The 27,423-nt window shown below is 41.1% G+C and overlaps 2 protein-coding genes across 2 annotated transcripts; both read left to right on the top strand.

Annotated features, from left to right (window-relative positions):
• Window positions 1–111: 111 nt before the first annotated feature.
• LOC117543097 (retinitis pigmentosa 1-like 1 protein) lies at window positions 112–6,397 on the top strand. The gene is made up of 5 exons (XM_034211161.1): window positions 112–612; window positions 2,403–2,878; window positions 3,357–3,414; window positions 4,163–4,769; window positions 4,849–6,397. Coding segments are annotated over exons 1-5 (1,422 nt in total). The 5' UTR covers window positions 112–333; the 3' UTR covers window positions 4,851–6,397.
• Window positions 6,398–8,035: 1,638 nt separating this feature from the next.
• Window positions 8,036–26,137, top strand: LOC117542953 (protein phosphatase 1 regulatory subunit 12B). Its single transcript, XM_034210848.1, has 11 exons — window positions 8,036–8,055; window positions 9,745–9,835; window positions 9,923–10,102; window positions 10,207–10,318; window positions 10,727–10,851; window positions 20,669–20,685; window positions 20,803–20,932; window positions 22,930–23,034; window positions 23,204–23,254; window positions 23,437–23,487; window positions 25,885–26,137. Exons 1-11 carry the CDS (start codon window positions 8,036–8,038, stop codon window positions 26,017–26,019), a joined length of 1,017 nt encoding a protein of 338 aa, XP_034066739.1. The 3' UTR covers window positions 26,020–26,137.
• The last annotated feature ends 1,286 nt before the right edge of the window (window positions 26,138–27,423 follow it).

The raw sequence follows: 27,423 nt of genomic DNA, 5'->3' as shown, positions 1-27,423 counted from the left end.
AAACCGTACGTGTAGTTTTTCTATTAGAAGACAGCAGCCACTCCTGGTGCCGACCATCCCCCACCCCCCACTCCCCCTTCCTCTTCCTGAATGGAGGATCACGCCTCCTCGGTCCACGCCTCCCTTTCTGCCTCATCCTCCTCTCTTCATCAGAACTCGCTGCAGCCTCTCGGTTCTTTATTGCACTTTGATTGATTCCATCTCGATCTGTGCAGCGCTGCGTTCAGGAGCCTCAACATTTAAACCTCTTTACTTTGCTTCTGCTTTGTTTGACACTCCGCTCCTTGCACACCACCTCGCCTGCCTAGAACATTGTGTCCTTTGTGGGGGAAAATGACTGCAAAGCATCGCAAAGGGAAGAACAACTACAAACATGAAGATAACTTTTTCAAAAACGATGTCACGGAGACAGAAGTTCGCGGTGGGGGGAACAACATCGCTCTCCACTTGGTTTTATTCCTGCTGATAGTAATATGCGGTGCTACTGGCTCATGGTTCTGTTTCCAGCAGCACCAAACTTTAACCTACTTAACAGACAATCTCATGGGCATGCAGATGAAAATAGTGAAGCTACAGTCGTCCCACGAAGATATGAGACAGTCAAATAACCAGGTAAGTAATTGAAAGTTGCTTTGAGAATGTGGTAGTCACCTGAGTTTGCAGCTATTCACAGAGCAACACGCCTCCTTCCATAGTCTAACAAATCCTGTCATGAAAACACTAGAAATCTCTTCTAATTTCCACAAGAAAAGGCCCCAGCACACTGCTTCTTATAAGTAAGGAAAGTGCAGGCCTTATATCAGATTTCAAAATGTCAACAGCTTGACTGCTGTGAGTGGCCCACGTCGCTGCTATTTCTAACATCCACACAGCTGCTGACGTTTGTAATGAGGATTATTCCTGACCTACTCCAGCAGGGACTTGATCTCACACTCATACAGAAAATCAAAAGTGATCTGCTTTTATAATTCAAGTAAAACATGCTTTCAGGGCTGTATAGAGGATGCTGCCTGTGGTGGAAATTCCACACTTAATCACCTTCTGGTAAGAAAATAACAAAGATAAAAGCTTAAACCAAAAATGTGTTATTTAATAAAGAGTTATAGCATTTAACAGAATCAATTTATTTCCAGCTGGAAGGACAGATAACCCTGCAACAATGTGTACTAAAGAAATCTGACCAAGTTACACAGAAAAGCAATGACTTTATACAGGGAAGAGACACCGGAAGAGTATTCATTCAGCTAGGTCATTTCATGACAGTCTTAAGAAAGGTGGGGGGCAGACAGAAGGGGAAGTATTGCATGGTAATTACAACCCTAACATTCATATGATAATTGCCTGACAATGGTCAAGTCTGAGAACATTTTGTAGTTATGAAACCTCTCTATATATATTGAATTATTATAAATTCCCATGACACTGCCAACATTAAAAGAAACAACAGTATAGTGTGCCAGGATTACATTTAGTCTGTGGTTTTGATTCTGAACACCAGATACTGTTAAAAGGCAATCATGAAGTGTTCCATCTGAGTTTCTGAAATTACACATTGTTTTTTTAAATACTGTGTTGGTTTCCTATACTTTTAAATATCTGTAAAAATGAACTGACCACTGCAAACAGGTTCATGGCTGCCTTGAGTTGTATTTCACTCCACCTGTGTTTCCCAACCATGTTGAAGTTTCTCCAGGCAGAATTATTTTAACTTTTTAATAAAGCAGTTAAACAAAACAATCCGATCCACCCACTCCCTTCTTCTCTTATACAACACTTGAAGTTCCGGTAATTTAATGTGGCAAAAAGTTTGCATGAGAGCAGCTTTGCTAGCTCAGTCTTGTTACAGACATATTTCCTGAATCAGCAGTTAATTTTTTTTTGTGACTCATACATTTGCCGATTCAAAAGCAAAGTTATAAAACACAATACTAATTGGCTAACAGGAACATACCTGAAACTAAAACACCTTCAGTTTGTCACCTGCAACTTTTTGCAAGTAACTATAGTTGTATGTTCTGTCCAGGCATGGTTGGTTAGATTCTGATATTGGTTTAACTAATTAGATAATCCTGGACAGTTTCTGGGTAGTTACTCTCTTGGAGCATTTGATTGCTCTACCATGACTGTGATTTAATGAGAACAAATGAGAATTTGAACAGAATCTACCAAATGACTCCTAAAAACACTTTAAGGTAGGAGCAATGTAGTTTTTGTACGTACATTATTATAATAATATAGCATTTTAATATAAAGTAATTTTGGAGGTCTGGTACTTTTATATAATTTTCATAGTGTTGGGGCCCATTTATACAGTAGATAGAGACTGCACCATCTCAGGGAGAGTGATGGTTACTCCAAGTGGCCATCTTGACTCAACATCCCTCCTGTATGTCTCTTTACAGCAGCAAGCCTCAGAGAGCATGGAGATCCGCCTGAATGCTCTGGAGGACTCCTACGCACTGGCCCAGAAACAGGCGGGCATGGCCTTGGCTACAGCGGAGCAGCTCAGGACGTCCGACCTCCCCGCTCAGGTGATGTCTCTCCACACGGAGATGAAGAACCGCCTGGCGGAGATGCAGCAGGCCACCGTGTCCCTGGAGCAGCTGAGCCAGCTGCAGAGCATGCTGAGAGGCAAGAGCGAGGAGTTTGAGGTGGTCAGGATCCAGGTGGAGGGTCTGTCCACGCTGAGCGACCAACTGTCCCAGAAGGTGGAAGGCTTGACGGGGGGCATGGGAGAGGCCGAGTCGAAACTGGATGAGGTGGCCACGCTGAGCGCCAGCATGGACGGACAGGCGGCCGAGGTGCAGATGCTGAAGCAGCAGCTGGAGAACTACCAGGCTCAGCTGGAGGCCAGCACTCTAGAGATGGCTAATGTCAGGTAGGCTGTGGAAAAAATCTTCTGCTTTTTGGAGCAGTGGAGAAAATAGCTCACCTCCTCTGACCCATGACTTTATGTTGACTTTGACAAAGCCCTGTTGTCGGCCACTGTCTCTGTGTTACTCCAGACCTGAGTCTGTAGGCCTCATGTTCACATTGTAAGACTGTCCTGATTTGTATAAACATCTCTATTATAATGATTTTTAAAGATGAAAGGTTTGCATAACATTTGTTTGCAGAGTGAGCTCTCGTTGAAGCTCATGTAAAATAAATAAATAATGGAAATGTAGTTCACAGGCTGTTGTTGCACACTAGAAAAGCTATGTAATGAAGCTATCTGTGTCTATTTTAACAATAAGTGTTCAGGCTTCAAGGGACTTCACAATACTTTATTATGTTATTTCTTCTGACATTTCTTTCCCCACAATTGAAATGGAGATCTTAACTTAAAACCTCTCACTGTGTCTTCTGTCTTTCAGAGGGTTGATCGAGAATGAACAGCTCCAGCAGGGCAGCGTGGAGGAACAGATCGAAACGGTACGTCAGAGTCTGCAGGATCAAAACTCAGCTGCAGAACATACAGGAGCAGGTTACCTAGGAAACCAACTCACAAGCGAATCATATTCGCCCTGATAATCAGACTGAATCGCTAGCGTGACAGTGTTCTCATGTCAGGCAATTGGTTTTGCAGCAAGATATGCAGGAAGATTGACATTTTTAATCCCTCCCACAAAACTCTGATTGGTCGACTAATCATACTTAAACTATAATATCTCTCAATACAAAGACATTCCTAAATTGCTGAACAAATCTAAGATATGTAGGGTTGTTTAGAGGCCTGTAACCAGACTTAAGATATGTCTCTGTATAGAAAGATGTGTAAGCCTTATTAGGCTTTAAAAAAAGTTTGAAAATTTAAAATTTAAGAAGCAGTTTATACTGTTGAATATCTCTAATTTCAGAGCATGCATGAGCACACAAACTGTCAGCACACATGGTCTCCTTACTATTTCTGTTCACTGTGTGCCCAAAGGGAACTCTAATGAGAGTTTCATCTCATTAATTTGAAGAAGCTAATTGCCTGGCATGGTATCTCCGAGGGATTCACATCTACACTTACCTTCATACAGTATATACTGTAGATTATAGTTTTGTTTGTCATTTTTTCATATACTGTTTACAGATGTCCAAGTAGCACACTTGTAAATGATTGTGACATGATTGAGGTCCAGACTGTGGTCTTCTAAAAACTCATGATGTATTTGATTGCTTTCCATTGCTGTAGCCTGTGGAAGAAACAGCTGAAGAGGTAGCTCCCGCAGTCGAGGAAGAGGCAGCTCCCGCAGTCGAGGAAGAGGCAGCTCCCGCAGTCGAGGAAGAGGCAGCTCCCGCAGTCGAGGAAGAGGCAGCTCCCGCAGTCGAGGAAGAGGCAGCTCCCGCAGTCGAGGAAGAGGCAGCTCCCGCAGTCGAGGAAGAGGCAGCTCCCGCAGTCGAGGAAGAGGCAGCTCCCGCAGTCGAGGAAGAGGCAGCTCCCGCACCTGAAGAAGTGGAGGAACTTCCTGCAGATGTAGAAGAAGAGGCAGCCAATACTGAGGCAGAAGGAGCAGGAGAGGAAAGCGAAGAAGAGGCAGCTGCACAGGAAGTAGCCCCTGTGGAGCAGGAGGACTCTGTGACAGATGAAGCTGCTCCTGCAGAGGAGGCTGAGGAAGAGGAGTCTGTAGAGGAGACCCAGGAAGCAGAGGAGGTGGTGTCTGAAGGAGATGGGGGACTGGAAGAGAAGGAAGTGTTAGAAGAAGAGGAAGAACAGCAGGATGTAGCAGCTGAAGAGGAGGCGGAAGAGACGGATGAAGAAGAGGAGCCATTAGAAAATGATGCTTCACCAGAAGATGAATGTAAGTGAAATTATAGTGAGAAAACTTCTAGTACATCTGTGATATCACTAATTATTTCTTGTTTTTTCCTATTTTACAGAGTGCATATCGCCGGAAAGGAAAACATTTCCACACAGGACATATCAAGAAAGGAGAATGGCAACTTTTCTCAGTACAAAATCACAGTCAACAATAGGACAGATACTGTAGAAGGCATTATTGATTGCTGTTGTTTTGGTGCCGTTTTCATTACATGGTTGCTCTTTGAAAGGCAGACCTCAGTCAGAAGAAATTAGTCACTACGCTGGACCTCAAAACATGAGTTTGGAAATGGGTGATTCAGGGTGTTCCTGCCAATAACAACCTCAGAAGCCTTAATCCATCAAATAATGACTTGTCTTTCTACAGAGCCTTTTCCGCTTTTCATCAATCACACTTTGTCAAATTTAGTATCTGTAATAAGCTGGAAAACTCAAAGCCAATGCCATAAGAAGAAGTTACTGCCTAAACTGTTTGTCAATGCACTTGAAGCCATAAGTAATGCCTGTTTTTGTTACAGTAACTAAATGTCTCCCAGTTGTTTACACAGACAACATGGGCAACTAAAGAGCTAACAAAATAATTAAAAAAAAGCATCTTTGATGAGATAAACAAGAACTATTCCTGTCTTTAAAATATAGGACAAACTGTAGTTGATAGATTTTTTTTAACTTTTGAAAGTACTGTGTTTCAGTGCTTTAAAAACTGGAGGTTTGCTTTGACCCAGCACTTTCCTTCAACTGATTACACCCAGACACCTGTAGTTTGTAATATACAGTGGTCTTAAAGTCCTCTACCAAGAACTATTTCAGTAACATCATCCTACTGATTTCTTACTTTTTATTCAGATTCTAATTTCTCTTCAGACTATGCATCATGTAATGCTGTTGTGAGCCACAATACAAACAGAGATTATATGAATTATTGTCCCTTTTAATAATGTTTGGAAAAAAAGCAGTTTTCTGTAACTTTTAAAACAGCTTTTAGGAATAAAACTGCTATAAAATCATCACTGTTGGTACCAATGAGTTAACATTACAGCTGCACATGTAGAGCTTGTGTGTGAAGACCGCCACATGACAGGTTAGAGCAAGCCAACAGAAGGACTGCCTAACACTGCAGAGTCATGTTGGACGTTTAAGGAGAAGAAACTTCCACTGAACCAGAAACTTGGATCGAAACGTCACCAGATCTGAACTCGGCTGAACATGTCTGGGAACAATAGAAACAAACAAAGGACAACACATAAGGTCTCATCACAAGACTCAAGTTCTCTAATATGTTCTGAAGACAACTGGATAATGTGAATTCTCAAATAAGGTAGAAATAATGTGTTTAGGGCAAATAATAGACATATCAACTAATAATGATATCTAATGTGTTGTTTTAATATTACCTCTTTGGAGACATGACAAATGTGTACATGGTCATGCTTCAAACATGTGTAATGTGTTTCTGTAGCCATTCTGTAAGTTCTTGGTATCATAAGACCTGGGCGCCACTGTACAATTTACTGAGACTTTTCACTTTTACAAAATGCCGTTTTTGCCAATACATTGGTTACTGTCAGTATGAGATTCATGTTTTTAAAATAAACCTTGGTTCTTTGAGTTTTGTATACTTGATTCTGTGCGGTTGTGCCATACAAAATTCATATTGATCATATTACATTAACAGAAATTGGAGTTGGATGTCTTCAGGGCCAAAGCCTGATATAGCTCAACCCTAAGTGTTATAGAGTTCAGGTTGTATCCAAAAATCTATTTAAACACAACATTGATTTATTGCGATGAAAATGCTCACTATAACAGCCAGCCCAAAGACGGAAATAGTCCCTAACAAATGAAGTATTTATTCCTGTTTATAATGTGTTTTATGTGCATATATACTTTGGAAGGAAACAATCTTTCAACTGTAGAATTATGTGCAACACATTTTGTTTTAGGGGTAACTGTAATTTGCACTGTTTTGCAGCTGTTTGCAACCTAAATATCCCCCAAAGAACAGATGCCAGCTTTGCATTTTTTGTTTGACTGAATAGGTCGTGCCCCCTTGCACACTGCAGGGAAGATAGAGTTATGTCATCACATGACCAAAGCATGTGTTGTGCATGCTACTTGAGCCCTCAATGTGTGTTTGACTGAATGAATGAATAACTGGGCGTTCTAGGTTTCACCATGCTGTGACAGAAGGAGATTGCAACACACTAACATGGGAATATAACATACAACTTATATAAATAAAACAAAATGGTTGGATGCCAATAAAACATGCCACTTAGATTTGTACCTATGTTCACTTGTAATACAAAAGCAAAATTGCAAACAAAGGCCTGTTGTCTTAGTTGTCAGTTTTGTAACTGACTTGTGCAATCTTGACTAAAACAGTCTTCAACATGCATCTTTGAAGCCGCCCTGTTATGGTTTTGGGAGGTTTCTCTTCACTGTGGTGTGTCATATAGGTTGTTGTGCATGTAATTGGTCTGCAAAGGCTAAAAACTAAAAGTTCCTTCCAGAACGAGTTTCTCTCCCACACACTCCCCTCCTGCCTGAAACACTCCATTGGATTCCTTTGTTTTCTTAAGTAACATCACTATGTACCATTTGCGCTTCTATTGGCCAACGCTCCAACAAATTGTACGTGATAGGCCAAGGCGTTGGCATTTCCGACAGCCAGCTAACCAATCAGAGCAGACTGGGCTCTGGTTTCTGACAGAGGGTGAAAAGAGGTAAACATGTCACAGTAAAGGCACAAAATACAAATATGAACCTGAAAATTAGCCCCTTTTCATCAGTCAAAGCTGAATCAAGGTGGTTACGGCATGGAAACAATGTAAAATAAACATAATTGTTTTAATTAATGGGCAAAACTGTTTATAAGTTCAGTAAGTAACTACATAAAAATTGGCAAAAAAATCTCTTGAATCACTAAAATGCAGTAAAGCTACAAGAAAGCTACTGCAAATTGTAATTAACTACTACCCAACACTAGTTATTAAATATTACCACAATCAACATTGTGTTTGCTGCACAAGTTTTCAACTGAACCAAAGTGTGTACTGTTAGCTTGCTTGCAATAGACATTGGCAGAGGGTCTACATCGATTGTATGCACATCATTCAGATGGACAGGAAGTCTCTCCCTCCCTCTCTCTCTCCACTCGCCGGTAACAGTCATTGTGTTCAGCCTCTCCCACTCAGCACTGCTGCAGTATCCCTGCTCCTCACTCTCTGACCTTCCACAGGCACCATGCAAGCATTTGTTCCAAGGTAAGTTTCAGAAGGACTGAGTCATGCTGTTATATTTCAAAATCTTTATTTTCAGCCTGCCATCGCTCCTGGTCCTCATGTTTGTCATCTTAACGTGTGGGAACTATTCTCTGAGTAGGTGCTGTGGGCCTGTTTGAACTGATGTAATGGGAGCCTGTAGTTTACTTTAGGGGCTGTAAATTAGTCCCACTCATGATTAGCTTTTTATGTACATAAGTAATTATTGGCTCAGGGATATTATTCTTAGCAACTATTTTAGCATATTTATTACTAACATTCTTATTAAGTTTGCTTAAGAGGAACATTTGCCTAAACGCAACTCATCTGCTGTGGATCTGTTTGGGAGCTAGCTTATTGTGGGGTATTTTACTGTGTCATTTTGTGGGATCACCCTATAGTCCATATGCTATGCTTTCTACATTAGACATTAGGTTTGAGCAGCTCGCTGACTCTCAGGCAGAACTCAGGGTGACTCCAGCCCGGTGAGATCAATAGCAGTAAAGCGTAGCAGAGCAGGGCGGTCAGCTCTCTGTGTAAAACATGAGCCTCTCCACTGATGCTTGCTCAGCTCTTTCTGTGTGTGTGTTAAGACTCTTGGGGAAATCGAGCTGAGGTCTTGAGGACACGATGAAAATGCATTTTCAAAACCTCTTGCCTCTATAATTTGATCTACTTCCTGTTGAGATGGTGCATAATGCGGGGGGAATCTATTAAAGAGTGTAAACCAGCTGGGTGTTACACCAGCATAAGGGACAATTAAGGAGACTCAGCAGGAGGTTGAGGATTGTGGCTGCTGGGCATTTTTAATAATAAAGATGTACCTGGTATATTATAAATTGTTCACAATCTTAAAAATGTTGTATAGCGTTATATCTATCAACACAATAAGGCTGTATTACCAATTTAGCATAGTGATCAACTGCCACAAGGACATATATATAAGACTTATACATATCGACTTTAACCAGTCCTTTTATATAATCTAATTGTGTGGCTTGTCTCAAAGAGGATCGCTTATTTTTAAAATGTCAACAGTTTTTATTATGTCAAACACATTTTGCAAATGAAGTGTAAGTGAGCCTAGCAGTTATAAATTAAAATCAGAATACCTTTATTAGTCCCACAGAAGGAAAATGTACGTTGTTGCAGCAGAAAAAGAGCCAAAGACAGCTTAATGTTACGTAGAAGCATGCAGAAAAAAGTATTACAGTTAAAAAAAAAGTTACAATATAATAAGAAATAGAATTCAATTAAAGTTACACAATTTACAAAATACACATCCTGTAACAGTTCTTAGGATTTAGCAGCCAGGTATATATTGCAGTTATTAACGACATATATATTGCACATATTGAACATAGTTGAAAGTGTTTAACACTAATAAAAGTATTTTTGGATTGGGTTTGACTTATAATATTATTCAGGTCGAATTAGTATCTTACTCATTACGGTTGCTCCATTTAATGTTTAAGTATTTGATAACACCATTGTTGATTTTAACAAGTCACAGCACTGTAAAACATAACAAAAGAGTTTGATTGATAAGGATTAGGGTTTGTCTCTGTCTGCTCTATTTGCCCTGAACAGAATTTGTATACCGTCTTCTGTTCTTTGTGTATATTTCTTTGGGTGCCCCTTTAAAGTGCTATTATTTGAATTACGTTACCGGTTATTTTTGTACCCACCCAGGTCATACCTGACCCCGGTGAGGGATGAAGAAGCAGAGTCTCAGAGGAAAGCGAAGTCTCGTCATGCCAGACAGACCCGGAGGTCAACACAGGTAAACAACACGTGGCTGACAGAGGCTCAGGGTTTATTGGATTGTGTGTTGGCTGTTGACAGATGAAGCTGTATGACTGCCCTGCAGGGCGTGACTCTGACAGACCTTAAAGAGGCTCAGAAGACCACCGGAGCGTCTCCAGCTGAGAGACAGACAGAGGAAGGGATCTGTCTGAGGAAAGGCTCTTCCGATGACAGGAGGGTCAGAATCAGCCCGACAGAATCCACAGGGACAGAGATCAGCACGAAATGGAGCAAAATGGACGATGTAAGTAAAAGGAACTTGTGAATATAGGCTTTTCTCTGCAGAAGTGATTAGTTTGTGACTTTAGAGGACGTCTCAGATTAATTGTTTCTCTTATGTAAGTGCAGCAGGGAAACATTGAACCCAGGTTAGAAGCCGTCGCTGAGTCTCCAGTACCAAACCTTCCATACTCGTCTGTTGCTGGATCCTGTGGCCTGCTCAGCAACACCTCATTCAGAGGTCAGTGTGTGCATGTTTGTGTGGGTTTCATTGAAATAGTTTTGTCTTCATTTCCTCCTTTTCTGGGATATCACAGTCTCTATTGCTATATAATCATGATATTTGCAAAGATGGTCATATATATTTCACAAATTGGGCAATCTACTGAATCATGTGATCACTTAACTAGTTTTTGACTAGACTTTTAATTTGTTATTATGTGCAATGCCTTGTTTTGTTTTAAATATGTTTCCCAAATTGGGATTAATAAAGTACATCTTATCTTATAAGAGGACAAGGGGAACAAATGATGTTATGTATATTTCTTTTAGCTAAGAAAGAGGGCCTGGGTCTCCAACATTGAGTGTTGTGTCATTGTTTGTTTTCAGCAGTGATTCATAGATGCGTGTACTTACATCCTATTTGCAGCGGGTGAGAGGATGTGGAGAGATGAAAATCAGAACCCTGTTGAAACGGCAGCAGAGATGACCTTTGCTGCAACGCTGCAACAGAAACGACATTTCTGTGAGCGTTCAGAATACAACACTGCAGAGGTTTGTGGGGGGAAAAAGCATGCTTATAAATCATAGAAAGAAAAAGAAAAGCAATCCCTCAGTTGCTGGCTGTTGAGTAGTTTCCTGTTGGTTTTCTGTAGTACCACTAGATGGAGCCAAAACATGTCCCTATTTTGTTATGCCATGCCTAGAGTGAATATTTCCAGCTCACTTTATACAGAATACTCTTATACATTAAGATCCCTTAAGATGTTTTATTTGGCTCATACTTAATATATCATCAAAATGGTATATAAAAAAGGCATCTGAATACTTCAGAGCTGAGATTTATTTCCCACAATATTAACGGTTTGATATTCATTAGCGCCATTGTTTCATATTTCACATCCTGTCTTTCCTACACCCAAAGCTAAATACGCTTCAAAGGCAGCCAATCCCTCTCTCTGATGAAATATGTTGAGATGCACCGCAATCGTAGCTGTGAAGCATGTGTTCAGAGATTCTGTTAACTAGAAGCGCTGCTTAATGTCTCACAGAAAGACAGTCCAGGAGGACCAGCCACCCCCTCCTCCTCTCTCTTAGAAAGACAGTCCAGGAGGACCAGCCACCCCCTCCTCCTCTCTCTTAGTCGCTTTGCTTTCTCACATCACATGGCTGAGGTGTCTCGGCATACCATACCATATTGGGCCAACTGAGACGCACTCTGCTCAGTCTTAGCCTTGGATTCAGAGTGAATTTCTTGTCTCTTTCACCCTCTAAACTGATCCTCCACCTGCGGGCTGCGTGTGATCCACTTTCAGTGAGGATATACTGCTAATCTGTATGTCTGAAAAAGAAGATACAGGGAACAGAAATGATAGGGGACACAGGGATGATAAGGGTATAGATTAGAGGGGATATAGTTTGCCTGTGAGCTGACTCCAGGTCAGCTGTTCCTCCACGGTGGAATCTGAAACAGATCTGTTAGTAACACGAGTCTCATAGCGTTACGGAGAGGACTATATCTGTCTGTGATAATCATACCGAGCAGCGAGGTTTCACTGGCAGCAGGACAGGCTGCCCATCAGCACAGCCGACCTCTGCCTGACTCCTTGATGGTCTGAGCAGATTTTCCACAGGAACTTCCAGCCGCAGAGAGATAGACAGGTGTAGAGCGAAGAGGCTCTGCTGCCTGCTAGATTCTTGGAGATGGTGGCGATTATGATACGGGGAATTAACAGGATATAGAACTACCAAGACTATCTTTACAGCCAATTCTACTTTACAGTACCACTTTTGATTAGATTCTTGCTGGTAACTCCAAAACTCAAGTAACTCTTGTGGAGTTTTCCTGTGTTCATGAGTTACACAAGAATAATATCTCCAAAGTCCAGGAAACTAAGGGTGCAATCATACTGGGATTGACTCTAAATAAACTCACCAACAACAGTGCCAATGTTGCTCACTCCCACCAAGTCGTATTCGCTACAGATGGTAGAACATATATTAGAGATAAACTGTTTACAAGATGGTTATTGTGGCCAATTCAGTTTTTAAACAATCCGTCACTAAAGCCCACGTGTCACATTGACACAACCCATTATAATGTAGGAACAAAAGCTGTACACATCAACCTTTTCAGAGGAGCTTAGGAGGTAAGTAAGGGTACTCAAGGGTTAATTAGCACCTCTGTGTTAATGCCATGTGTGGATGGTTGTTCACATCCCATCATGGCAGTCTTTGTTTGATTTATCAGGGTTATTATCGCCTTCATTCTGTTTCAAATTCTCTCCATCTTTCTATTTTCTCTCCTCCTGTGTTTTTTATCTTTCCATTGATCTTTTTGCCCTGAGCAAGTATTAGGGAGTTTAGGAACAGAGAGGTGATGCGTACCTCACTATAAAAGGAAGATAGCATGAGCCGGCCTGTGCTGAAGATTATGGGAAGAGAATATGGGGGGGGGGGGGGGGGGGGTTGTTTAAAGGAACAGACATCTTGGGATATACGCTTGTTAACTTTCTTGCCAAGAGTTACATAAAATGATCCGAACAACTCTTTCATGTCTGTGTGGTAAAAATTAAGTAACCGCTAGCTGCTGGTTAGCTTAGCTTAGCATAAAGACTTGAAACAGAGGGGAACAGCTAACCTAGCTCTGTTTGAAAAGAAATAATATCTTTCTACCAGCAACTTTAAAGCTCACAATTCAAAATGTTATTTCCTGTCTGTTAAACTTATAATGTGACTATTAAATGCTACCATTTACCGCTTCCCTTTTTTACAATAAAATAACGGAAACGAAGCTAATCAGCTGCTGACATTAGCTTCATACGGTATTTATTGTACTAAAATGAGAGAGGTATACTGTAGATCAGTGGTTCTCAACTGGTGGGTCTCGACCCAAAAGTGGGTCGCAGACCCGTTTCGAGTGGGTCGCAGATGTGTGAGTGAAGAAAAACGGTTTTGAAAACTAGTGATCGTCTTCTCAATAAAACATCTTTGCTGATGTTTTTTCCAGTCTTCTGGCAATCAGAATCAAGATTGTTGCCGGAAGTCCCCACGGAGAATAACTTTGCGGTAGAACTATTCTTTATACATCCATGGGTACAACTTCAGATAAAAATGAAATATGATTGACAGGTCACAAAACAATGGTTTATCTAGCCTTACCCACAATTTAAAGTAAGTCACACAGACTATCCCCTCGTTGCTCTTCTCTCTGTGTGGAGCAGCAAGCTGTCAGAACAAAGTGAAAAACAAACAATGGCATAAAATAGTATTAATATGTCGGGTAGTAATAGATGTATTTATTTTCTTCTCAGAGTGTACCAGAATGCGTAGTTTATATGTTAGTATTTCTAAAAAATCAGTTCAGCTTTGCTTCCATCATCTCATTAAACCTTTTTTAAGGCGAGACACCCCAGGTGAATAGGGTAATTTGTTTAACTTAAAAGTATCAGCTAGAAATTTCTCCAGTTAATTACTTACATAAGGCAATTGTTTTTTGTATTACAAGTTTTCTGAAATAGCATGTTTAAATATGCAAATTACCCATTATCTCATTAAATATGCACATATTTTAACACATTTCAGGAATCAAAATCTGAACTTTGGATATAGCCAGATTCAAAATTCTTGTTTCATTTTGTAGTCATATTAGTATCTAAGGCTTTTACAGAAGGGATATTGGATATCTCTTTTTATCACTCCATAAATCAGAAAATACTGTCAACAGCCCTAAAATATCAATTCTCGCCATGTTTTTAGGTATACAATGTTGTATAATTCAGGCTATGAATGATATATGAACAAACCCTTCGGTAAAAGCCTTCATAATATTGATAGGAATATAACTGGAAGGTTTGGTGTATCTATGTGCTACTGAAGTTGAAATTTCGAACTCAGAGTAGGAGAAACAACTCATTTTGAGAAAAGGACCTTTAAAGATTGCAGTGAGGCGCTAGCTAAACCCTCCTGTTCTTTGGATGACAGCATGCGCATCGACGCACTCCGTGAAGGTATTTCATGTTCAGGGTCATTTCTTTTTTGTATAACCTTGCTTCGTGCAAGTGACAATTGTTGTTGTCTTCTCTGTGAACGTTTTTTTCGCCGTTCTTTTGCCATTTTGAGATTTCAATTTCTAGCTGAAAGCTAACCAGGAAGTGTTTTAGCACATCACGTGACGCATCTGAACGAATCACGTTGTCAGAAATTGACACCAGCCAATGAGATTTTGTTTCTTGGTTTAAGACCCCTTTGTGCTTTCACGATTGGTTGCTGATACAAAGGAAATGACCATATTTGGATCCGATGAGATTGTGCAGGAGAGACACAGCTTTCCAGCGATACCTCTGTTGACATGGTGCACACAGCGGTCGCGGTACTTTATGTTATGTTAGAATGCTAACTTTTGGTGAATTTAGGAGAAATCTACAGACGCAAATAGTAAAATAAAACACTTAAATGTGTATTTTGTACGTTTTCCTTCCAAAAGCCTGAAAGAAAACACGTTATAGAATCAAAATAGCACAAAATCTCAAAATGTACCAGTACTTGAAAAACGATGTTTTTGCCTGCCGTGTCTCGCCTTAAAAGCATTATTTTGTTCTGTGAAGGGATATAAGGGATGTATGCACTGTACTTCAATTTAATTAATAATGTATGCTGAAAAGCGTATATATTACAGCACGATTTTTTGTTGAATAGATTTGAGTGCTTCAAAATGTCTATTGACTAAGGAAAAAGTGGGTCTCGAGGCCTGACCAGTTGAGAACCACTGCTGTAGATCTCTTCATCTAACTCTAATTAAGAAAGAGGATTATCTATTCTTAAACAACTGCATTTCTTAATGAAGGTTCATATTATCTTAGCTTAAAACCATTTCTTTAATTAGATGAAGTCTTAAAAAAAAGATACAACCATGTCTTCGTATTTTTACAAACTACATTGGGCCACAGGATGAAAACATAATCATTACAGATGTAGAACGTAATCACCAATGACTTAATTTAAATGAAACCCATTTTGGTAAGAGGAAATGTGCCACGAGTGCTTGGTGTTAACACTGCATAACATTCATACTAACAGCATCTCAGCTCCATCGCACCGCGGGGTGTAAGGAGTCACTTGATACTGCAAGGATGTTGATGTCTCCTCAGGTAATAGTGTGTGTGTGTGAGTGTGTGTGTGTGTGTGTGTGTGTGTGTGTGTGTGTGTGTGTGTGTGTGTGTGTGTGTGTGTGTGTGTTGGGGGGGGGACCTCCCTGTACACAGACTGCTGCAGCTCCCCCTCCATCTGAGGCTTTGTGATCCACGTTCCCCCTTATCCCCGTCCACATCACTGGACAATTTTAGCCCTCAGTGACGAGTCCAGCCATTGCAGAGCTTTTGGCAGACTGCCAAAGCTGAAGAGGGTGGGTGGGGGGACTAGGAGGGCGACCAAGCAGTGAAAGGGGAAGGAGAGATAGAAAGCAAGGCAGGGAGATGGAGAGAGAGCGGGTGTATAACTTTGGGGAACATAGCAAGAGGCAGCAAAGGGAACAAACTTTTCTCTCTTGGCTGCTTCCATTTGGACTTTTTCACATTTCACCAAATACCTCAGTGTGGACAGAGCGGAGACTAGGGAGGATCATTTGTTTGCTTTACTAGTTAAAGAGTTATTTCCATGTTTGTGTGAGCAACATAAGTTAATTTGCTTTGTTGATCTTTGCACTTTTATCTGATTATCGCTGCACTTTGAGGAAGGCGTGGGCACACATTTGAAACACACTTAGCTGCAGCTCTCTCCAGCTCATAGGAGTGTGAATCTGGACTGAGACACACACACACTTATATACCCACACACCTGTCGTTGCTGAGGATTCCCCGGGAGCGCTGTCATGGGCATCTGCGTCACTGTTGCTTGAGGGAAACGGTGCGTCTCGGCAGCTGTTGTCTGTGGTGGTCTCGCTGAGTGTTACAGAAGAAGTTGAGCCGCCGCTCCAGAGAAGAGGGGGGGATGTCAACCTACTACCCCCGCACCAAGGACTTGACCCGCACCAGGAAGTCAGTGACAGACTCACCGCCGACCTCTCCGTCCGCTACTGACAAAAACTACAGAGTAAGACCAGAAATGCATCATACAGAGAAACACAACTTTTACATTTTTTAAAATGTAATTATTTGGCCTGTTAACACTGGAGCTTATATGTACATGGTTCTAAGTGATCGATGCATAAACTAGTTACGTTTCCTGGGAGAAAATCTTAAAGAAATGTAAACACAAGACAGCAAAAGCTCTGGGTAGAACCTAAAACATGTGCAGATTAAAGTTTTAAAATAATGTTCAGTTATTTGCAATCAATTATGAATTGTTTATAATTTTTCCAAGCTAAATATGCTATTTTTAGGGACAAGCGATGACTTCTAAACCAGCAGATTACTGATAATAATTGAAAATAATGAAATAATGGCAGACCTTGGAAAGTATTTGTGTTTAGAAGTGTGCAGCATGTTCAGATACACCGGCAGATACTTCAACATTTCATAAACAGGATTTTCTAGATGATGTGCATTTGCCTGAATAATCCGCCACTCCCATTTCCCTCAATTAGTTTATTACAATGATGAAGTCGTTTTGAACCACTCATCTCAGTTTATCTGATGACTCGTGTAAGACAGGCGAGTATTTGCTCTGAGAGTCTGAGCACATTTTCTGGAAAGGACTTTTGGATTGAAATGTTCTTTCTGTAATTTCCTGTTCTTTTTTCTACGGCCTAAGTGGCTTATTCTCCTGGGCGTTGTTTGACTCTTATGTTTATGTCAGTGCGGCGGACTGAGCTCTACTCTGTGTGACAGCCACGTTTAAAGAGATAGGAAGAAACACAGACATATGAAGTGAACCTGTCTTTTCCAGATGCACACATTAGCTCATCTAATATTATGTAACACAGACTTTCATTCCAACACAATGAATGCTACCAGTGTCATTTATCTGAAGCATTTTTTTTTTAGACTGTCAGTTTCTCTGTGCTGTATCCATGGTGAAACTCAAGCGTTCATTTTCCATGATGTCAGACGAATCAGAATTGGTTTGAGTTTTCATGGGAGAGAAAATGTGATACAATGGGTAGGGGGGGGGGGGGGGTGGAATCAAGTTAATGCAGTATTTTTAGCACTTACCATGTTTCGATGAGAACCTGGTCCTCTTGTGTAAAATACAACATGTTTCACAGCTGTGAGCAGAAGCAAGACATGTCATCAGGTGCACATTTAAATCATTGGATGACTCATCATTTGGCAGTTGGTCAAAGTGGTGGAAAGTAACCAAATGTCCCATATACAGTACGTACTTAAGTATAATTGTACTTTACTTGAGTATTTCCTTTTATGCTACTTTATACTTGCAATCTACTACATTCAAGAAGAACTTTACACTGGACTTAATGTATCCACTAGCTTCAATACTTGTATGTGTTCATATTATAATTTTAAACAAAAACATGTATTTACAAGCTTAAGAAATATAACACGTGATTAAAGATTAAAGCACTGGGTCCAAAAATTAAGGCTTTTTTTATTAATTTTTACAAACATTTAGATAACCTTTTTAGGCCAAAGAGGTAAACCAATATTTTATAACAAAGCAAGGGTTAGAGAATAGTCATAACAACAACAAAAAATGTGTGGCAGGATTTGGGTTTTTCTTCTTCATAACCACAGATACCTTGTGACCATGTGGAGTGGCCTGCACCAGAGTTTGGGAAGCATTGGACTAAACTAACTGTGTTTAAAGAAGTTCAAACAAGCTTCATCTCCCCAATACAACCAAACCAATCATTTATTATAAAGCCATAACAAGGTCGTTTTTTGGCAGAATTAGTGCAATCATATGGTTATTGTAGATTTCAAACTTTTGTTTGTATTAAAAAGGATTCTACATACTGTACAGGTCTTAACTGTAATTAAGTCATTTGTATATTGTGGGAATCCATGTACTATCAACACTGTATGTGGAGCATTTTGAGTCAGTACTATCGAATAGAAAACAAGGCTAAGATAAAGGTAACTGTAATAATGTAATATAGAAGGCTGAAGTAATACAAGTGAAAACATGTTGAAGACACTTTTTTATGGTTGTGTGTGTGTGTGTGTGTGTGTGTGTGTGTGTGTGTGTGTGTGTGTGTGTGTGTGTGTGTGTGTGTGTGTGTGTGTGTGCCTCAGACCTTCCTACTGCAAAATCAGTCATCTCTGAAGGAATGATGCTGTGACAGAATGAGGGGAAGCGTCCCCTAATGATGATTTTATTGGCTCCTGAGAGCTGCTGTTAACAATATGGTTTATATACTGTAGCAGTGAGCTCAGGCGGGGGGGGGGGGTCTGCATGTATATAGCTCCGACTCCCCCCTGGGGTGAATGATGTTGGTCCTGGCAAAGCATAAAACTGGAGGCAGTTGTGTTTACAGAGCGCCTGTGGTTCAAACATGCACCCGTTTGTGTGCTGTTTCCATCAGCCTGACACCCTGTTGTGTTTCTCCCCCCCCCCCCCCCCCCCCCCCCCCCCTGGTTGATTGTCTCGGCTGATGTGCCCTGCCACACACAGTCTGTCACTTCTGCCTCTGTTGCTCCTAACAAGGGAATCACATCTGTGCAGCAGAAATAGAAAAGCAGCTATGATTCAGTTTCTGGCTTCGGTTACATTTGGGCAAAAAGGTTCAAGATTCAGACAGCAGCGTGTATTACTGTAAGCATTACTCTTCCACTAACAATCAGGTCCTGTGAATCCCACCGGGCTTGCTTAAGATGTAAGTGGAATTATGTTTTTGAAAAATCTAATTTCACCAATTTGCTAATCCCCTAGTGTGAAATTGGTTTGTGTACAGGAACTCATCATCTCAAAAGAGTTTGGTGAAGGTCTGTGTAACAGTTCACATCCCTAAAAGAAGACGTCATGATGATTTATTCATAAACCCAGGGGACTAATCGACCCTGTTGATTAATGAACGTACACCAAATCTGATCGAGGCATCCTCTGAGCCTTGCACAAAGACACTGGAGTGAGACAGAGCTCTTTATGGCTTCGGCCCTTTTTCATCTCAGGTCACAGAGGTCTGTTTTTTCCTGGATAGCTCTGCATAAGCTCATGACCACATAAGGACAGGCAGCACTGGTTGAGTTATGTAAACACTTGCTGAGGAATAGCTCCTTCGATGCAGCATGAAAAATCCCCCAACTCTTTAAATGTGAGCGCCGTAGTAACTGTGCACTGTGTTCCTTTGGACATGAATGATTCCCCCATAAAGCCGAAGCTTTTAATGCAGTCTACATCTGCTCTTTGTTTCCAACAGGACCACCACACAAGTCGTTTATTGCTGTTTTTATTTCTAATCAGAGGTGTTTAAAGCCTTCTTTCCCTGGCCAGCAGCAACTCCAAATCTTGAACTTAATTTGAAAGTAAAGTCTACTCGACTGCCTTGAATACTGTGAAGACATTCTGGTGCAGTCTGGACTCACATTACGACCTCCCTCTTTGTTCCTGTCTCTAACTGATAGTAAACACTTGCAGTCATGGTCCTCTCATGCGCCACGTTTATCAGCTGATGGCAGTGAGTTATCTATTTGTTCAGTGCAGGAACAAACCTGGCTGAATGGTTGAATAAACGTGAATTATGAGATTGGAAACCCTTTGCACACAGCGTATATCGTGCATAAACACAGGGAGGCAGTAGACATAAATTACACCTACCAGAACATGTATTATATGCACAACTTTGAAGTATTATAGATTCTGGAAACTGACTTGATTGAAATCCAGCAACAACAAAAAAACACACACACAACCCCTCTGAACGTATCACAATATCAGGATTCCTTGGTGAAGTGGAAACAAATTCAGTATGTGAATACAAAAGGCAACTTGGCAGCCATAGACTGGACTAGTCATAGCAAAGGCCTTCCAGGACAGCCTGCTATCAGTCTGCTGTCTGAGGTCAGGCATCGACCCATCACACACAGGATACTTAGCTCCCGATGTCATGATGTCATCTTTATACTGCAGGCTTTTGCGTGGCAGCCGCCTGCTCTAAAAGATTAGCCGCGCTCACCGGGGAGGTTTGACCCACGTGAACCCTGTCAGTGCAGTGTTTAAGTGAATTATATCTCCCTCCTGCACACATTTCTTCCCTGTGAGACTTCAGGTCTCTGAACACGCTGGGATAATTCACTTGGAAGTTTTGTTTTTGTTCTCTGTGGTCTCAAAAGGGAAAATATCACATTGCCTCTGTTTGGTCTTATCATAATGTAAAAATCGGTATCAAACCATGACAGACTTTTTTGTTCTCACTGTTGCTTTCATGCTGAGCTGCTGAGTGATCACACTAACATGTTTTTGTTTTGTTTTTCAGCATGAACGACTGTCACGGTAAGAATTTGGCTTTGTTTTTGATTCTCCTGTAATATGAAACTGCATTTCCTGAGAGAAATCTGAAATGAATGCCCTAAATAAAGTGGCAGTGTGGACTGATTGTGTTACTTTTAGATACGACTCCAGTGGGGAGAGTGTAACAGACAAACCATTGGGCCGAACCAGCTCTTACACTCGGAGAGAGACGAGGCTGGCTGCTCTGAACAGAGCAGAGCAAGACCCCACTACCAAAGACTATAAGAAGGTAAACTCTTACCTCAGTTCACTTCAAACAAGCACAATCTTTCTTTTCTAAAATGATTTCTGAATGATTCATGTGGTACAGAAAGCTGATGGATCACCAGGTAGATTTGTCTATTTTAAGAACATTCCAATATAAGGGGAAGCAGATGTTGACAGTATCATTTGAAATCTTGAAAAAAAGTATTTGACATTTAACAATAAGATTTGTTTTTGTCACAGAAAGGATGCATTCATTACATTGCATTTAGCTGACGCTTTTATCCAAAGCGACTTACAATAAGTGCATTCGACTAAGAAGATACAAACTTGAAGAAAACAGAATCATATAAGTACATCAGGTTTTCATAGAGCCAAAACATTAAAAAAGTTTTCAGTCTGCACCATAGACTGTATATATACATTTTATATCAATGTTTACCTGAGCAGAAAAGGAAGTCGCTTACCCCTGTGAGCGTTGTAATCCGTACGTCGTTTACATTATGCTAGTCCTGTGTGTGGCTAGCTTTGCCCTTCGCACAACTGTACGGTGGTTGCCAATGACAACCGCGGTACGGACAGGTACTGACTAGCTTTTGGTTCTTCCCATGTTAAAACTTAACGGTCAGTCTTCGGTTTAGCGCTGTAACCGTTAGCAACTAGCCGACGGAGAAATGAGAGCCGTGTCGGTGGAAACAACCCCGAGGCAGTGGGTGTTTCTCAATCGCGAGGATGCTGGTTTGGTAGTCGCATACTTCAAAGTCACTTCCTTCAGAAACGAAGCAAGTATACTTCCAAGCCACGGCTTCGGAAAACGAAGAAGAATGGAACAGGCTAACAAGTGTGCCACTCTCTCTAACGGTTTCAACATAAACTGTACCGAAAATAAATAGGCCTACCTCACGATGTCTATCTAATTATGAACTTGCTTTACTTTCACGGAACACATTGTTGGTGATAACAAATGTAACAAAGTAACATATTTACATGTTCTACGCCACTACATACTTACATTTAAATGTGTGCTGCGTCGGTTCAGCCATTCTCCGCAAGGTTTTTTTTAAATTGGTCCGTGCGCAAAGCATTGTGGGGATTTTAAGGATCTCGAAATTTCCCCCAAACCAAGGACGCAGCCTCGGTGGAATTCCAAGTATGCTGGAGATTGGAACAGTCCTTCGGCGGCACTCGATGACGTAGCATCCTTGAAATATTGGCTTGGAAGCCAGTATCCTCGAGATTGAGAAACGGCCAGTGACGCGTCCTAAAACCCGGAAGTAAGTTAGCATTTTTACCACTTCCGGTTCCTTCGACAAAAAGCAATGCAATTTCTACATAGGATTTTGGAAAATAGCTCGATATAAGGTCTGTGTTTGACACAAATTGAAGAGACAGATCACGTTTTGTTCTACGACATTACATACATCAACACTGGTGATTTTTGAAGAGTTTACGTTCGATTCGAAAATGATAAAAGTAGGGTAGACATGTGGATATTATCCGGCTGAACAAAACGCGATCCGTCTCTTAAATGTGTTTCAACCACAGACCTTATTTCGAGCTATTTTCCAAAATCCTATGGAGAGATTGCATTGGTTTTTGACGAAGGGACCGGAAGGAGTTTACTTCCGGGTTTTAGGACGCGTCACTGTGGTTCTCTAATGCTTTGAAGAGAGGCATCTATGGCCTAAAAAAGTGTCATCTTGAATTATTAAATAAATTAACATAAAATATAGCACATTTGAAAATAATAATAAAAATACCATTGAACAAAAGTATATATTTGTTATTGTATGTAACCTCTTATTTCTATATTTATTATAAATTGTCCTTTTTGTCAAAAACTAAACAAATATCAAAACCATTTAAAAAAGAAAATATGTTTGCTTGATAACATTTAGTTGTTATGACTAATGTGTTATTGAATATTTTTAAAATAATTTACGGTATTGAAAAACCAACATTTCTCTGAACATCTGAACATCTTTCTTTCATTTCCTTAATCTTCATTTTGTTCACTTCCAGATGTATGCAGAGGCATTGCATGAGAATGATAAACTCAAGTCCAGGTTGCAGGACAGCAAACAGGAACTGGTGAAGATACGTTCCCAGCTGGACAAAGTCACTCAGGTAAAGAAAAACCTAAACAAAAAACTCAATTATTTCGATGTTTCACCCTTATCCTCTTCCATGTATGTGTGGAACTATAAGGCGGGTTTGATTACTTAGTGAAATCATGATCAAAATAAATATAATCCTTCCAGTTCTTCAAAAATAACAGTATCATTTTACTTTACAGAGGCACGACAGAATATCAGAGAGATCTACAGCGGTCGAATCTGAGAAAAGGGTAAGTGCTTTACAAACCTTTTGGCATTTTGTTGTTTTTACAAGATCATGCTCCTGCACTATGAAGATGGATGACCAAATGCTTTCTTCGATTTTTCCCCTCTATGTTTCCTGACTACTTCAGACCGTAACATTGTGTTTCACTCATCATATTTATTTCAGTTTTTCCTTTTTTATTTGCAGGAAAAACAAGCTCTTGAGAAAAGAGTGTCAAACATGGAGGATGAGATAAAGGTCAGTGCATGCGAAAATCAATTGTGCATACTCACCCTGGGTTTAAACAGCATATTTTGTCTCTTGTGTGTGAATTTACCTCGGATGTTTTTTTCCCTCCGACTCCATAATAACACTAACAGTGCTTGAAAGAACACCTCCAGCCAAGCCCCTCTTACCCATGCTAAATCAAGCACACCTAAAGTGTTCAGAGCAAAACAGACACATATTAGCACACTCCAGGGTTGTTGTTAGCCAGGTGGGCTTGAAGTCAAGGAGAGGGAAGGTTAATGCTTCAGGCTCATTACCCACAGTGTTCTGCTAGGCCACTTCCTGCCAGGCCAAGGAGGAGTCTGAGCTGCTGCTCCTCTGCTCCACTTATCCCACAGTTGGGGTGAACATTGTGACCTAGTTCCAGCTGAATACCAAAACCCTGTCCAAGAACAAAAGACGAGGAATTCCTGCACTGCACTGTGTGGACCCTGCTTCATCAAAGAAATACAGGGCAGAATTCAGGCCTGGGCAGACGCGGTCTTATTTGTCACACATGACACTATACGATTATAATGCCATTGTTATGGCAAATTACAGCAACATTGTTATACTCCTCATTAGAGATAAAATGCCAGCACCAGTCTGAGAACGTACACTATGCAGACAGTGACCTGGACAGTATAAATAGGACACATACATCAGGGTGGTTGTAACCAGCAAATATGTGACCCCCGTGTTGTCGTGGTTCCCTCAGCAGGACCCCCCAATGCGGTTCCGCTGTGGGTACCAGCCCTGAGAGCAGGGTGTCTCAGGGGGAGGGGGATGGTGAGTGGTTGCTAAAACGCAGACAAGTGATTGACACCTGCCTGTCACCTTCACATTATTATGCTCTCAGAGACTCAGGCATGTTTACACGTGTGGACCCACATATATACGTCACATGATAAGCTCAGATAGAATGTAATGCCACTCACTCACAAGGTCACTTGGAAAGGAAAAATAGAAGCAACACCTTTAGATGCAAAAAAATGAGTGTTGTTTTCTAGTAAGAGCTGTAAACACTTACACCATTGTGTGAGAGTGTTACAACTATTGCTGTTTTGCGTGTAATATAAGAGATTGACAGTTGTGAGTCTGCAGGAGACAGAAGCGTCAACAAACCAAAGCTATTACACTCCCTCGCTATAGATGGCACACATGAGCTTCATCTCCAGTAGAAAGCACGGGTTGGATAATGACTATTTACTTAGGTCATTTCAGTTGATTTACATCTATAGCCATGTTTGTACTTCATTTCCCTTCTGTAATAGTATCCATGTCTGGCGTGTCCGCTTGCAGGGTTTCACATTTCATTAGAAAGATTATTCTCGACAGCCTCTGAAACCTAATTAATAGCAACTCTGTTGAATTATCTACAGGACGTGAGAGTTTGGTCAGATCTAATTTAACATCACAGAGCTCAATAGAGTGTGATTCATTATGCATTCTTGCCTCACTCTCACTCCTCACTCTTTCGCTTATCTTTTGCCAAGGGCGCCTTTTACAGCTGACTTTTCCTGTGTTTGTTTAGTTTTTATCACATGCTAAATATTCTGTAAATCTTGTATGGAGCCTGCTCTCCATAATCTTTCCAGATTAAATCAAACTGAATGAATGAAAGAATGATTCCAAATGTCTTTAATACATTATGTTTTGGTTTTGTAAGAAGCAGCTGGATATCATCGGTACATTTATCATGGGTCAATTGAATTCATGTCAACACAATTGTGTTTGGGTAGTCTGAAACATAACAAGAGCCCGGTGTGTGTGTATGTGGGGGTGTGTGTGTGTGTGTGTGTGTGTGTGTGTGTGTGTGTGTGTGTGTGTGTGTGTGTGTGTGTGTGTGTGTGTGTGTGGTTTGCCCTCAGGAATTGCGTCAAACCACAGATGGTTCTTTCAAACCACATTGAGGTTCACCTCAAAAAGTAGGCCGAGTAGAGAGGACAGGGGAATACATAGTTTTCCCCCCTTGACTTATAACCAGGCTCTTGCGAACGTTTGAAATAGTAGAAATGTAGGTTATGCATTTTTTATAGAATAGATATTCCCTTTCATTTGCAAAGCTATGCATATCATAACACCTTTGCATCTCACCACTCTACAGCCCAGGTTTGATGAGCTCAAACCCAAAGGAGAACTGGCTTCATATTTTCCTTTGCTCGTTGCAACGTTTGCTATTTCTTCTCAATATCTCCCTGTGTAAATATAAGTTTTTCTCACGAGTCCCTCAGCTCTGTATTTCTCTTCCCTTATCTGGGTGAGTGAGTGGGCGTGTGCCTGTGTGAGTGGATCTGTCTCTGGGTGAGTCTTTCTCTTTGCACACGGCCTGCCTCCCTGCATGCTTTCTCTGTCAGCCCTTCTGTATCTCTCTCCTCCTCTGTGCAGGCGTTCCCTCCTCTGGCTCAGGCCAAGACCCTGCGGAGGGTGAACGAGTGTCTCCTGGCTGAGAATAAAGCAATGCTGCGCGTCCTCGCCCGCCTCTCTGAGACGGCCTCCATGCCGGAGACAGAGGACCTCTGATCCCCTGACATCATCCTTTCTCCCCCTCCTCTCCCTTCTCAGCCACATAACGTCTACACTCCCCTCTCCTTCTGGTGCCTCTACAGCCCCTTCTCGTCCTCTGCTGTGTTCCTCTCAGGCAGGTCCTGCACCTCCCTCCCCGATGCTCACTCCCCCCCCCCCCCCCCCCCCCCACACTGCAATGCATCTCCCTCTGCTCTCTTTTAATCCAATCTGCTTTATGGCTATCAGAGGGCAACCCTTCTGACCCCCTCCCCCCCAAAACCTGTCTCACTTTGAAGTGTATTTTCAGCTACATCCATGTTTCATGGGGCTTGAAATGACATGAAAACTGCATTAGGAGCTTTCTTTTTCTATGGTAATCATCTGATTTAGACACCAACAGCAGCGGTGTGTAAGATAAAGTAAACACGTTTTTTAGCGGTTATTGATCTTGGAGTCAAATGTAATGTGGGCCCTGTGTAATGTTCTGTGTAATCAATGCAAAGTTGTTTGCCAGGGAAATAGTCATTCTTAGTCAATCTACCAAAGGAAATGAAATGTGTGAGATCATTTCTTTCCAAATGAGCAAGGCCTGTACCAGTGGGGGAAGCACTGGGTGTGTCTTGGTTTGTTTAGCCAGAAATGTTGAATTATTCCTTTTAAAACATTCAGAGCGAGGCATTACTATAGTAATAAGATTTATATGGGACTTTATTTTTTAATACGAATGACTAAAAACGGAACATATTGATGCAGCGCCTCATTCACCAGTTGTCGGTAATGTGTCACAGCTTAAGAGCAGAGGTTTATTGTTTGTTTCGAGTAGAGGGAAAATATTTTGGCAAAGAGGTTGGATATTTTTAGTCATCGCTCCTCATGAGGGACATGACCTAGTTTTGGGGAAATTGACCCTCTCTCAGTTTCTCTCTCTGACTTTGTTCTCTTTCACTTTTCACATGCAGACCATATTGACAAAGTCACTTCTCACTTGCATGATTATACTCAAGAGCATGTCCTCAACTGTTGTGGTTAATTATCATTGAAGATATTTTACCATTAGAGTGAACAGTGCTGGTAATGTGCACAGCTTTAAATGAGAAACCATCAACAAACCATTTCACAAATATAAATATGTGATCATTATATTGTGTTCTAATATCATTTCCTATTCTCTGCTGTCCTAGATGTTAACAGAGCTCAAGTCAGACAACCAGAGGCTGAAGGATGAGAACGGGGCTCTGATTCGAGTCATCAGCAAACTGTCCAAATAAAAAGATGTCTGAAGCTCCTGTTCTGTGTCTGTGGACGCTCCAACCCCGATATGGCAGTTTCATTATCCACCATGTCCCAAGTTGTGACTCCTCTGCTCTGCCGAAATAAATTCCTGTTGGGACTTATGAAGATCCAAAGAGAAGTGTTATG

This window comes from Gymnodraco acuticeps, unplaced genomic scaffold, assembly GCF_902827175.1.
Source record: "Gymnodraco acuticeps unplaced genomic scaffold, fGymAcu1.1, whole genome shotgun sequence".
Classification (NCBI taxonomy): Eukaryota; Metazoa; Chordata; class Actinopteri; order Perciformes; family Bathydraconidae; genus Gymnodraco; species Gymnodraco acuticeps.
This window is presented reverse-complemented; position numbering and strand designations above follow the sequence as displayed.

Bases quoted from the DNA above. Each gene is read 5' to 3' on its own strand.
- LOC117543097 (XM_034211161.1), top strand. From the start codon at position 334: ATGACTGCAAAGCATCGCAAAGGGAAGAACAACTACAAACATGAAGAT. The intron at 613-2,402 runs GTAAGTAATTGA...GTCTCTTTACAG, and splicing joins TGAGACAGTCAAATAACCAG to CAGCAAGCCTCAGAGAGCAT. The intron at 2,879-3,356 runs GTAGGCTGTGGA...TCTGTCTTTCAG, and splicing joins CTAGAGATGGCTAATGTCAG to AGGGTTGATCGAGAATGAAC.
- LOC117542953 (XM_034210848.1), top strand. From the start codon at position 8,036: ATGCAAGCATTTGTTCCAAG. The intron at 23,035-23,203 runs GTAAAGAAAAAC...TTTACTTTACAG, and splicing joins AGCTGGACAAAGTCACTCAG to AGGCACGACAGAATATCAGA. The intron at 23,255-23,436 runs GTAAGTGCTTTA...TTTTATTTGCAG, and splicing joins CGGTCGAATCTGAGAAAAGG to GAAAAACAAGCTCTTGAGAA.